The 13,282-nt window shown below is 38.0% G+C and overlaps 1 protein-coding gene across 1 annotated transcript in view; it reads right to left on the bottom strand.

The window, feature by feature from the left end:
• tsnare1 (t-SNARE domain containing 1) overlaps positions 1-13,282 on the bottom strand; it is a 122,806-nt gene that overhangs the window by 49,747 nt on the left and 59,777 nt on the right. Inside the window, exons 4-8 of the mRNA XM_023330947.1 lie at positions 13,152-13,221; positions 7,217-7,307; positions 7,037-7,111; positions 6,808-6,864; positions 3,207-3,362 (exon numbers count right to left, since the gene is read on the bottom strand). Coding sequence (XP_023186715.1) covers positions 3,207-3,362; positions 6,808-6,864; positions 7,037-7,111; positions 7,217-7,307; positions 13,152-13,221 — 449 coding nt within the window. The remainder of the gene's footprint in view (positions 1-3,206; positions 3,363-6,807; positions 6,865-7,036; positions 7,112-7,216; positions 7,308-13,151; positions 13,222-13,282) is intronic.

Below are 13,282 nucleotides of genomic sequence, written 5' to 3' on the forward strand. Positions count from 1 at the left end.
TCTTTCATCCATGTCTTAATTTTACAGTAATAATTGCAAGGAGAACATTTCCTGTCACTTATTAGTGGAACAAGAAACCTGAATTAGAACATAATAAGGTTTCAGTAGAATATTAGTGTTTTGATGTCACGCCAGGCTGATATTCTTGTTAATTCTGATGGGGCAGCCAGCTGTATGCAAAATGATATCATGAAATTAGCTGTTCAGGTTGTGATGAGAAGTAAAACAATACAATGTAATAATAAACATGTTTCATTCTTAACTTAATATTTGAAAATTCTGCTGAATATGAATAAAACACTGTATGCTTATTAGAATTAATCTTGTGTAGATTTCAGCTATAGCTCTGGAGCTGAAGGGTAATTCCAGTGGACTCATAATCTTTAAGCAATGGTAGGATAGGCACGATTTACTATTCGATCCTTTTTTTTTACCTATTAGCCATGTGTAGTGTTGAGATTCCCCTTGAACACTGTCCTGTCTTATGTCTTTTTTTCAAATTAATTTTTGATAAAAATTGTATCCTGTGCCAAAGCACATAAAGTGCGGATGGAAGGTGACAGTAAAAATGGGAATCTGAAGTGCAGCATTGGCTGGATAGAGATATATCAGCCTTACTAGCCTTACTATGTCAGAACATATTTGATGAGTCAACCCTAAAAGCTGATAAGAGATCTACAATAATCAAAAACAGTTGAAAGTGAAAAGGTTTTCTAAACTGCAGATGGCACAGACGTTCTCACATCCAGTTAAAGCGACATGAGCTTCAGTTAGAGCTACAACTTTGTAAGGCTCCTCTGGTCTCTGAGGGGGGAAAATTAACCTCAGATCCAAACTTTTCATGAGCGAGGGAGAGAAACTGATAATGATGACAGATACGAGGTTCTCTTGGTCCTTTGGGAGGAAAGTTAAAAGAAAAGTGAGGTGTGTTGGGACTCACTCCTGATTTACTGGTGGGAAGAGATGTGAGTGGGAGGGTGTTTGGATGGAAAGAAAGGAGGTGTGGAGATGAAAAAGAGCATTGTCAGATTGTAGCACTCCCCAAAGGAGAAACGTCAAGCCCCTTAGCCCGTGCCTGAGCGCTGCTGGTGACATTTGTCCATACAGCTATGACTAAAGAGCAAGCCAGGCGACCCTGCCTGAACACCAATCATCTGCCTGCCCCATCTCTGCCACAGTGCTAAAATGAGACTGTCATTTTGTACCGCTGTTCTTTCACTACATGTCACTGCATGGCAAAAAAAGATTGATGCTCTTCCTTTTTTCGTTCTTATTCAGAACCCAACTCTTTGTGGTAGGATTAGCTGATTTGGAACACTGATGAAGTTCAGACAGCTCAACTGGGCACTAAGATACGTCTTCATTATGCCTAAAGTGCTCCTAAAACATTATCATTAGCCTTGAGAGAGCTGGATGGCAGGCTGCGGTCTGGAATGGGGCTGCCATGTAAAGGCCTGTCATTTTAAAAGAGGAATCTGGCTGCCTGTGTCAGGTTTCTAACTGCTTTCATACAGTCAGATGTTTCAGATGTTCTTGTGGATAACAAATGAAGCCGAAGTCAGTTTTTGCCATGAAAGTTTTTACATTTTTATGAGATTGAATTTGTCGCTAATTTAACTGAAATTAGCGACAACACCAGATTTAAATTGTCCTACACTCAAAGGATTTTAGTAAAAACTCTTCTGGCATAAAGGCAGCCATGACTTTCTGTGCTGTTAATCTTAGTCACCATATAGGTTTTTCTGTGCTGCTTACACAGGAAAGGGCAAAATGTAGAATTTTGCAGCCGAGGAGTCTGACGTTTTCCCCCCTGAAAGATGCAAAGCAGAAATGTAGGCAAAATACAGGAAAGCATTGAACATAAGCATATCGTGAAGGTTAATTATGGTGGTGATAGTGGATGGTCTTACCTATATAACTGGCTCTTTATCCATCCATCTATCCATTTTCTAACACCCTTGTCCCTAGTGGGGTCAGGAGGGTTGCTGGTGTCTATCTCCAGTTAACGTTCCGGGTGAGAGGCAGGGTTCACAGTGGACAGGTCGCCAGTCTGCTGGCTCTTTATTTAAACTAAAAATCCATTTTATCAAATGAGTCACCAATTTTTAAAGACCAAGTTATCAAGTTTCAAGTTTTTATTAATTTTTAGGTTGACAAAGTGTTCATCAATAAAAATGTATTAGGTATCAGACTGATGGTTTAAAGATCCATCCATGGATAGAAACATCTCTGTAGTGTTGTAGCTTTTGGTATTTCTGTGGTATTTCATGCCTGCTCCAAAAGGTAAGTTGAAAAACATTTTAATTCCAAACACATTTTTCAGGTATAGGCACAACAAGCCTTGATAATTGGGAAGCTTTCAATATCCAGAAGCAACTTGGGAGAACTGTGACAAAATGTTAATACGCTTTTGAAGGTAGCAGAAGAAAATGTTGCCTGACTGAATGTAAACTTCCTAACTACACCTGTGTTCACCTCCAGGCTACTAGTATTTGAAGAAACATAAAACAATGTTGTTTTTCTTTCTCTTCTTTTCTCACCCAATTCTATGGAAAGTGAAGAGTGCCATATTACAATCAATAAATATGAAATAAGGATATTAATGTGTCATTAATTTATTTTAATTTTAAATAAATACAAATATAATCAATCAAATATAGAATTCTATGTGAATTAAATGCGTGGAGTTAATTTTAAAACCGACATCTAAATATTTCACAAATTAATTTATTTCATGCTCTTACGCTGAAGCACATAGTGAAACAATTCAAACTGTCAACTGCACCCATCAAACAGAGTGGGGGGGCTCGGGGCAGACCCTGACGTCTGATTGTTATCTATGTTCAAGACTAAGCGCTAGCTGGTGCAAGATAGTGGGCGGGGCTAACATTGATTTTGAAGTCTGTGGTTGCGTCCTCCATGAAGGACCACTGTGAGCTCTCTGATGAACTTATTAGACATACTTCAGACCATTAACCAGAGTTAAATATTAATCACTTTAATTTTTAAAACTTATTGTAGCTCTCTGTTCCGAGGTACCATAATTATACATACTCAGCAACATAACAGTGTTTTGTTTCTACCATTTTAGAGTCATAGTACATCACCACTCCTTCAGGGGTTCTTAACTCTGCAGTCACTGGGTTAGTAGCTCACTCAATTGGACTTTATTTCAAACCTCCAGTTTTATTATGGTGATCCCTTACTTCTATCTGAAGAAGAGCCTCCTCTCTTTGACGAAGCAACTCCACATCCTCCTCACTGATCTCAGACAGGAAAGCTTGGACTCCTTCCTCAGCACCTGCTGCTTCTGCAAACAGTGGGTCCTCTTGGTTCGGGTCACTGGATGGAGTCTGGGGACTCTGAGGGCACATGTAGATTAGAGTCATCTATAAAGTTGTCATATAATTGAACTATTACCTGTAGAAAACATGCAAACATGACATGAAGCCCCTGGCATTTATCTTCAGTTGAAGTAAATACTGCAATAGTGTCTTCACTGTCAGGGTTCTCACTAAAATCAGGAAGATAGAGCACATCACTCCACTTCTTAGGTTATTCCACTGGCTCCCTGGAGCTCAGAAAATTAAAATACTTAAAAACACTAAATTACTTAACACCAAAATACATTAAAGATCTGGTGTTGTTGGATCAACCTTACATACCACTCAGGCTTTCTGGTTCTGGACTGCTCTGCATCAGAACCAGAACCAAGCATGGAGAAGCAGTATGCCGCTTCTATGCGCCACAAATCTGGAACAAACTTCCAGAAAATTGGAAAGCAGTCGAAACCCTAAGCTACTTTAAATCAAGGCTAAATACACACCTGTTTAGAGTTTACTTTCATAAATTGTAACTGGGATATTATTAAATTTAGTCATTATTCCAAAATTTTATGGTGATAATTTTGATTATAATAATTGAGAAAACGTGACATTTGTTGCTTTTATTTGTTTTGTGTTTTCATCTTATAAACACCTTAAATGACCTTTTTGTTGAAAGGTCAAAGTGGTCCTCCTGTCATTTGCATAAATACACAGCTCCCTGTCAGAAACAACCAATCAGAGCCAGGAGGAATGTCTTAGCAGTGTTGATCACACTCGTGCTCTCCATAACAAACAGCATTGAAGATTGACAGTGGGCTGCAACTGTGATAATGAAACAACTTAACATTACAGGATTTTTTTTTTTTAAGTATGAAACATTGAAATGAGAAACGTTCAGTGCTGCTGAAAACTTTAGACATGATTGTAGCTGCTACCACATACTTTCTGAAATGGTTTTTAAACAGGTGAGGATTAACAAAACTAAACGAAGACACTGCAGTAATGTCCTGGGAATTCAACTCTATGCGTCTTTTTTATAACTGAAAAAAAAATTGCAAGAAATAATGACAAAATGTCTGTTTAGTGCATTTTGCTGTAATGACTAAGTGAATGTAGAGCCACATTTTTTCCACATGCTCCCACGGAAACATGCAAAGGAAAGAAGATGAGCCAGAGTTAGAAAAAGACATGGCTTCCTTTTTTTGCATTGCTAATATATTTCACTTTAGTGAGGTTGATTGCACAGCTACTTCTTGGTTGAGGGGCCAGTATGTGTCAGAGCACAGGGACCAACCTGGGCTGACTCACAGCGCTGTGTCTATTGGCCAGTGTGACTCACCAGTCAGCTAATTCTGTAGCAGTGTGCTCACTCCTCCACAAAGATACACGCCACTGTGGAATGAATTAGTTTAGCAAACAGACGAGGGGAAAAAACTGTCAAGACAATCATGCTGACACTTTATTCCATAAGTTCACAAGCTGCTGACATGCTCAAACAACTTCAAGTTTCCTCCTATTGATTTCTAGTCCATTATGATGGTTATTTTAAAGAAGTGTGTGGGAAACAGTCAATACCTTTGGTTGAGAAAATGCTTCCGGATGCATATGTATGAGATTCAAAATGTCACCTTTCATGATTTGATATTCTCCCACTGCAAATGTTTTCACTTGCTCCACAGTGCATAAGATGTTTTTAGATCAACTAGTTGTTCCATAGCACACACTCTGATTAGTGAACTCGCCAGGACACAATGAAAGTGGTCAGAGAAATATAATTTACCATTCAGCTTCCCACCCCTGGACGTCTCTCTGTCGCATTCTTGCAGACCCTGCTAATGTGCCTTTCAGAGAGGAATAAAATAATAATTTATGTGACTTTCATATCATAAAAAAGATGGGTTTTAGGGGTTCTATGTGGAAACAAATGTTCCTCCTTAAACGGTTTCTGCCAGATCAAGCTGCAGTTCTCTTTTCCAGTTAAGAGTACAGTTAGTGTTTAAGTACATGTCATTGAGTAACTACAGTATGTTGTTAGAACACAGAGCTGCTGACAGAACCAAACACTTATGCACCCTTTGTTCTGGATTATTGCTTCACTAAGACATAAAAAAACTGCCCAGAATGTGAATGGACTTTGCAGGTTCTTGGTGAGACCTTCTGGAGCACAGAACTTAAATAGACATAAAACAACAAAAATGTTCTCAGATTACTTAAAGCATGAACAAAACCTCTGCATGGAGATATGGTGGTCCTTTTACCATGGTGGCTATATATAATTGTCCCACCGACAATAAGGGAATAGTGGCAATGTGTTCATTCAGTGAGGAATGAACACATTGGGTGGGCACTGCTGACCAACGAGTCCACATCAGGCTGTTGCAGTTCTCCAAATAAGTTCCAGTAATTCTTTTGGCCCAGCAGCTGCTCCACTAGGCTATCTGTGTTTAACTCAACCACTGCTATAAATTTAACCACAACCATTCTAAAATTCAACTTCAACAAGTAATGTGTGTTCTCTCTGCCAGTGACATGCAGTCGGGGGAAGGCGCTGCCTCATCTGACGTCAAACAAAACCAATTTGTCCACTTGACTGTTCTATAAATTTGTAGAACCGCCAGGTTTTAAAAACTGTATAATTTAAATGTTTTTAGAGTCGAAATGCTGAATTTACTCGTTACATGTTCAACATGGGAAAACAGTGAGATGCAAAACAGTGAGGTGCAGCAGTGAGGGGCTATACCTCACTTCTGGTGGTTTACTGTCACACACTCTGATTGAAGCAGGCAGCTGGCACATTCATTACTGTCTCTCTTTGTATCAGGAATATATTTGATCACACATGTGCTACACATATTAATGTCCCACAGTCTGTCTAGCATATTTAATGAATCTGTGTCCTTCTGATTGGCCATAAATGCGTAGTACAAATGCAATAGGTGAGGCAAATAGTAAATGCTGCGTTGGGGGCAGCACTGATCCCTCTGGGAGGGAGGGAGGGAGGGAGGTGATTTTCTTTGTGTAAATAAATCATACATTCACCTAGACCTTCACATAGATTCCAACACGAATGCTCAGACAGACAGATTAATAAAAGTGATGACAACAGAATTTCAGCAAAAAACAGTAAAGCTGACAAAAATTGCAGCAGCTCACCAAGGTATTTTCACAACTGTGCTCAACATCAAATACTCCAGTTATTAACCCTCAGCTCTGATCTGTTCACGCAATGATAATAAACTAATTCCTAGCAGCCTTAAAAGAGTATAAGTTCCAACAAGTTATGTGCCACTAGTATATTGGAATACACTAGTATACTATACAATGTATTCCACTCCGAATACACTGTATAGTACACTGTATTGTGTTGAAGATACAAAGGGTATCTCATTTAATCTCATCTCAGCTCATCTCAGCTCATCATGCCACTCTCACATGAATGGTGGTTAAAAAAAGAGGATTTTCACCCACTGCATCAACTCACCTTCTTCTTGTCTTTCTGTGCTGGAGGGAGCAAGGCCCTTGATCGCTCTGCGATTTTCTGTAAGAGAACCAAATGAACAGACAGGGTCAAAAGAACCGATTTCTCCTCTATGTTAAGAGTTTTCTTTTATTACTGTCAGCATGTGAACAGATATGTATGGTTTTCTGCCAGAAATGCCAGTTGATTTATCACTAACAGTCAATGGAATATGGCTTTGAATTCCAGCTACCTTCTGAAGATCCCCGTAGCGCTGCACAGAATCTGAGAGTTCAGTCTTCAGTCTGGTCAGACGTAAACGATCTTGCTGTGCAACAAAACAAGATTAGCTTTAATTAGCACAAGTATTGTGTAATCTGCTGTCTATTCTTCAATTGACAACCCATGAGGGAGGAGTGGCAGCATAGAATACCCGTGAAGACCCGCTGATTATATCAGAGAGCTGTTTGATGACATGACTTGTGCTGGTGATGACTTTGTTGGTCTGCTGCTGAGTGGAATGTCTGGGGCAGAGACAGAGACAAAGTACTGGCTTATAGGAAGGCATGAGATGACATGTTCTCAGCATAGATATTGAAGCCATACATATAATCCACTGGTCACGTTATTAACCACAAACACAAATCAATTACCAAAAATAGCAATTATCAATAAGATTTGCTACCTGGATCACAAACCCCATTATATATACATAAAGCATTATGAAAACTTATTGACTGTGTGAATTTTCAAACAGTTTGTATCTTATTTAAAGTGAAAAAAAAACAGTTACCAGAAAATATTCAAAAGTTTTTTTTCAAAAGAAGGACTTCATAATCTCAGGGGGGAATGTAAATTCAAAGATCAGAACCACAAGAAGTTTGTGGTCAGTCTGTGGTCTGAAACTATAGAGCAGTTTGACCGTGTCCAAACATTAAAAACATTTCAGACTTCTGTATAAGGAAATGCTCTACGCTAAAAAAAGACACTAGCTTGATTATATTGTGTTATTATGTTGTTATGGCATCATTAGCATCAATATTATTGTTACTGTTGTTAATACTGTAGAGCTAATATTAGTAATACTCTTATCTATGACAATATTGTAAGAACATGATTGGATGTACTGCATCATCAAGAATCTGAGAGTAGTAATGTATTGCTACAATACTTTAAAAAAAGAAGAAATCAGAAGTATTGTCTGTTTTGTTGGTGCTTTACAAAGAGATTTTGGCTTAAACATTTCAAGTTTATGACTAGCTATAGTTTTGCTGATGCAGGACTACCCATGGCATTAACAATGGATGTGGCACCCATGTAGAAAAGGCTACATCTCAGAGAGAGAAGTTCATCTGATCTCTCTGTCTGAGGTCAACGATGACCCATAAAATATTCACCGGTTTCAGATGAACACACACAAACATTGATCTTCTGATGGCAGCAGATGTTTTAGAGACTTCTTCCAGACTAAAAGACACACAACAACATTTCATTGTCAACACAGAAAAATCAAGTGAGTTTTTGTGGGTTGTTTACGTGGGTTGTTGTTTGTCTTATTTTCACAGCATATCATGCATAAGCTGTGCATGATTGCACAGCATATTACTAAAAGGTCCAACTTGTTTTAAGTTTGGTCCCTTTTCCTTGGTTTCATGTCAGGAACAGTACTATGTTAAATATTGTTTCATTTAAATCAGATGAATGTAGGCTTAGGCTCCACATTTTTTTCCCTCAGTGTTTGAAAACATATTCACAGTTTATGTTAGACTTCCATTCAATAGTGCTGCAGTATCATGCTGTGCCAGTAGGAGAAATTATTGGCGGTGAAAACAGTGTATTCTCTGACACTGGGTTCGCTTTCCTCATAGTCAATAACTTTCTCAGCTCCCTTTTCAGGTTTCAAAGAGAAAAAGTGACAATAATATATAAATAAAATGTTTGCAAAGACAGTTTTTTAAAGTGAGTGTGAGCGTTTGCTACATGGGTCTGGTGTTGTTCTCTGACTATTCAGTTCACATAGATATCCCACTAACAGACTTCAGAAAAATCTCTATATTGGAAAACCTTTCCAGGATTTGCTAGTTTTTCTCAATATAAGCAAGTTTAGCTTGTGGACATGCTAAACTTGTCCACATGCTAAACTGTGAACCACAAGTTTAGCATGTAGTCCACAGCAGAAATACCTGTGAAACAATAACCTTGTTCAACTGCCCCTTAGCTATTCACATTCAACAGAATTGCTGAAAAAAAAACCCAATATGTTACTAGGAGAAAAGATAAAAACATGTAGCGTATAGAATATTTATTGATTATGTTTTTTGGTTGTGTTGAACAATCCTTTGTTTTTAGGTTGATATATTAAAATTACAGTGTAGCACAAATTGGAGCTGAACTAGAATTCAGTTTGAAATATTATTAAATAATCAGCATGGATTTCTCTGAAAAAGGTGAGTTCACAGATTGTGCTTTCTTTACCCTTTGCCAATAAAATAATGACCTAATTTGACATTTTTCAAATTGGCCTGGAAATCAGATGTTTTTAATGATAAACTGTTCATCATTAAAAGCCACTGACTGATTGCTTTGTTTGATAAGTTGATAACAGCTGACTATGCTGTATTTTGTGCATGCAAACATCACAACATGTTCAGTTTTAGTGACTGGAACCCACTGTGTGTGAGCGTGATTCATAGAAAGAGACTGGTGAGATTCTCTGGACATGTTTCCCACTATAACTGTAACTACTATCTATGAAATATGTGCTGTTGTGAATGGTAAGACGCAAACAGCTTATCTTGACTTAACCATTCTAATTATTAATTTATATCCTTTATATCCTTAAAAGCTTAATTTAATTATAGTTATCACTTTGAGACAGCTTTCTTAAACATAGCTTTATTTCCTTTGAGTAATATAGTGATGATTAACCTAACTCAACATTGTAACATCCATACTCTCCCTTTTTTCATGTTTGTATTTTGTCTGTGACAAGTGCTGCTCAGGAAAGAGGTAGAACATACAACCATTTTCATAACTCTACAGCATGTGTCCTAGAAAGTCAGCTTAAGACTGTTATTAAATATCCATGCTGTCAGGTCGTCCTGGGGTTACAATACACACATCACTCCACCTTGCAATTTTCCTGACTTGACACTGTGTCAGTCTGGTGTGCAGAGAAGGGATGCTACACAGAAACGGTTCAGTTATGGTTACTCAGATATTGATCTCCATTAAACTGATGGCAGGGGAAGGACCAGTAGACCACAGAAGACGCTTGTCAACATAACTTTGGATCTGTTGATTAAAAACAATAAATATATATTTTTAATAAGTTAGGTTATGCATTCTGAGGAGGCTCATTTCTCAAATTAAAACTACCTTTTGAAAGCCGATATTAAAGATATTTTTCATTTCAGTATTATTTTATTCTTATGTAAAATTCTAGTACTGTACTACATGTCTTGTTTCCATTAGTTGTAAGCAGACTCTCATAAATCATTATAATAAATCGTAATAAATACTTGAAAATGTCAGTCGGTTTAAACAACTTTTCATTCAACCCAGTATTTATGACAGACAATGACAAAGAAATCTTTCAGTAAATATCAGAACAATGTAAAGCTGTATCATGTTTGTAAATTAGCTTGGAAAAGGCTGGATGTATTGGTACACAATGGCCAGAACAGTCTACAGTCATTAACACTACAGTATTTATCCATCCATCCATTGTCTATATCTACTTATGCTTGTAGGGTTGCAGGTGTTTAGTGCCTATCGCCACTGGTTGTTGGACAAAATCTATATTTTCTATGATTAAACAATAATCTGTGATGGGTAAAAAAAAGAAAAAAAACCTTTTTATTTTAATTAAATCAGCTCCTTCTTAATGAATAACCAACCGTTTGCTGGTGTCAGTGAGAGAAACAGAACAGATATCTTTAAAATGTCAGCTATCATCTAAAAATACCATCTGACCTGTGCATTGGTGCTGATGATCTGCAATGATTCATCAATGCGTCAGCAGGAGTCCCACTCACAACAATCAGATCATGTCCACCTCTGTGGACCTGAACAGCATCACTACCCAGCAGGAAATCAGCTGGTCAGAGTCCTGCCTCTGCCTGCTTCCAATTAGAAACAGCATGGTGAAAGTGTAGATGCTTATTCTGCAAATTTCAATCAGCCACTCTGGTCGTATGTTTCTCCTGTGTGTCTGCCATTTGCTTTTCCTTTGGGGTTGGGCTAGTTGTGATGAGGGAAGCTGGGAGCAGCTGGCTACAGGGGAAGGTGTGAGGCTCGGGGGAGGCATCGAGTGGGATCTGCATTCTGCAGAGCACGATGAAGGAGTGCTGGCTGTTCTTAGACTGCGGTCACAATCTCAGGATTCTAACTGATAGTGTCCAATTTTCTGAGCTCTGACGTGCTGGAGTTGCTTCTCTCAGCCTGCTGCCCTCGCATCGATTCACCTGACAAATCAAAATGTTTTTTAAAAGCAAGCAGTGACTAAAGTCACAAAAAGCAAGAGTGCTATGATGACACCTTGCCAACGTAAAAGTGAAGTCAATTCATCACAGCAGCCCAATCAATATCTTAGCTGAAAACATCAAGCAGCGTTCAGAATTCTTTTTCTTGGTTTATCTGATGGCAGCAGAACTATCTGAAGCAGAATCTGGGTGAACAATCTGATCAAGTCAGTTTGTAGCAAAAAGCAGATTATATTCCAGATTTATTTCCACTGTTTACCAAATAAGAATCAAAGGGACACATCTTTGAAGTTCTGTAAAATTTTTTCTGTGCATCTACAATATCTCCACACTGTTATTGTTTCTTAACTAAAAAAAAAATAACATTCATTCATAGACTTTAAAGATTTACATCTGTCACTTTTAACTTGTGATTCCTGGTTCACCAAGAATGTACCTAACGGTCTATCTCATAAAGACTAATAAAAAAAAGTCCACCTCACTGCTATCATACACAAAGCTGCAGGTTTGGATTCCACGTGACATATAAATATGCATCTCAGATGAAATATACACCTACAGTTACTCATGCATAGCCGGAAAGCAACAGGACCCCACACTAATGTGGGTTTGAGAGGGAAAGTGATGCTGGCTGGTTGTGTAATAGTGGAGGAGGATGAGGTGGAGAACCACATCAACACAATGTGTGGATAAATATCTGTGGCATATTCTACCTTTTCCCTGCTGTAAGAAAAGTTTTTTTTTTTTTATCATTTATTGTCTATGTAAATTTGAGGTGATATTAGGTTGTTGCAGATTAACTATTAATTCAAAGTCACTGTGTAGTAGAGAAATGGTACACATGTTTTTAATTTAGACAGTATTGTGTCTCATGTTCAGGATTATTAACACAAAATGGAACTTGTTATGATTTTCATTTGGAATTGTTTTTTTTTTTTCTTGCCTCTCGTCCATAAAGACCAGATTATATGAGTGTTCCTATCAACAGGCTTTTCCACTGTTAACATGGGACTCTTGACTCTTTCTCTGATGAGTACTTTTCATTTGGTTCTGGGGGAGAAGATTGCAAGATGGCAGCTCTCCTAGAGTGAACTAAAGTTTTTGTGCCGTGTATCAACACTGTCAGTCGTCATTTTAGCTGTCCTGAGTTTCAGTTACTGGGTTGGCCATTTACTGCCTGTCTTCCCCTTTGCTTCTGTTAATTAACTAACCCAGAGACTTTACTAACTGTTGAGTAAAGACAACCACAAAAACTACTGAAAATTTTAAAAATCATTCAACAATTATGCACTAAGTTATGTTGGTCTCTCACATGACAAAAACAAACAATGAAACGAAATGTGATAAAATATAAAAAAGTGCATAGGATTGTAAACATTACAAGTACTCTAAACAGTGGGCTAACAGACACTGTGAACAACCGTTGGCTTTACTTATACATAAATCTGAATGAACAAAAGCATCATTCTGTGTAAATCTTTTGGAACAACTGGATTTCTTGTTTCTTTCTCTTTTTTATCAAACAGCATCAATGCAGTAGAAAATACAGACAGGTAAAAGTAAAAGCAGCCAAACATTGAAAGCTTCCAAGGCTGTCATAAAATTGTTGGATAGGATTGATGACATGCCAGCTAAAACAGCAGGAGGTGATGCATTTTAAAAGGGTGCAATCATCTTAGATTGGACACTTTGTCAACAATGTAGAATCTGGCCATTTGCAGAAGATTGGCTGAAAACAACAATCAATAGGATTTTAAAAACTAAGAGAAAATAAGAATGCTTAGCCGTAACAGCAAGGGTGTGTATGCATGCGGGCGTGCGCAGGCGAGTGCATGCATGTGTGGTGTGTGCAGGGGTGTGCGGGCGTGTGCATGTGTTACTCACAGGTTCTGTTGTAGCTCTGTTGTGTCTCTGGAAGTACCCAGACACTGAAGACTTTTCTCCAAGATGACAACTGAAGAAACAAATGCATGAAAAAATCTTTTGAGGTCATCAAAGGATCTCACACACACTTC

The sequence above is a fragment of the Xiphophorus maculatus genome, chromosome 3 (genome assembly GCF_002775205.1).
Source record: "Xiphophorus maculatus strain JP 163 A chromosome 3, X_maculatus-5.0-male, whole genome shotgun sequence".
Classification (NCBI taxonomy): Eukaryota; Metazoa; Chordata; class Actinopteri; order Cyprinodontiformes; family Poeciliidae; genus Xiphophorus; species Xiphophorus maculatus.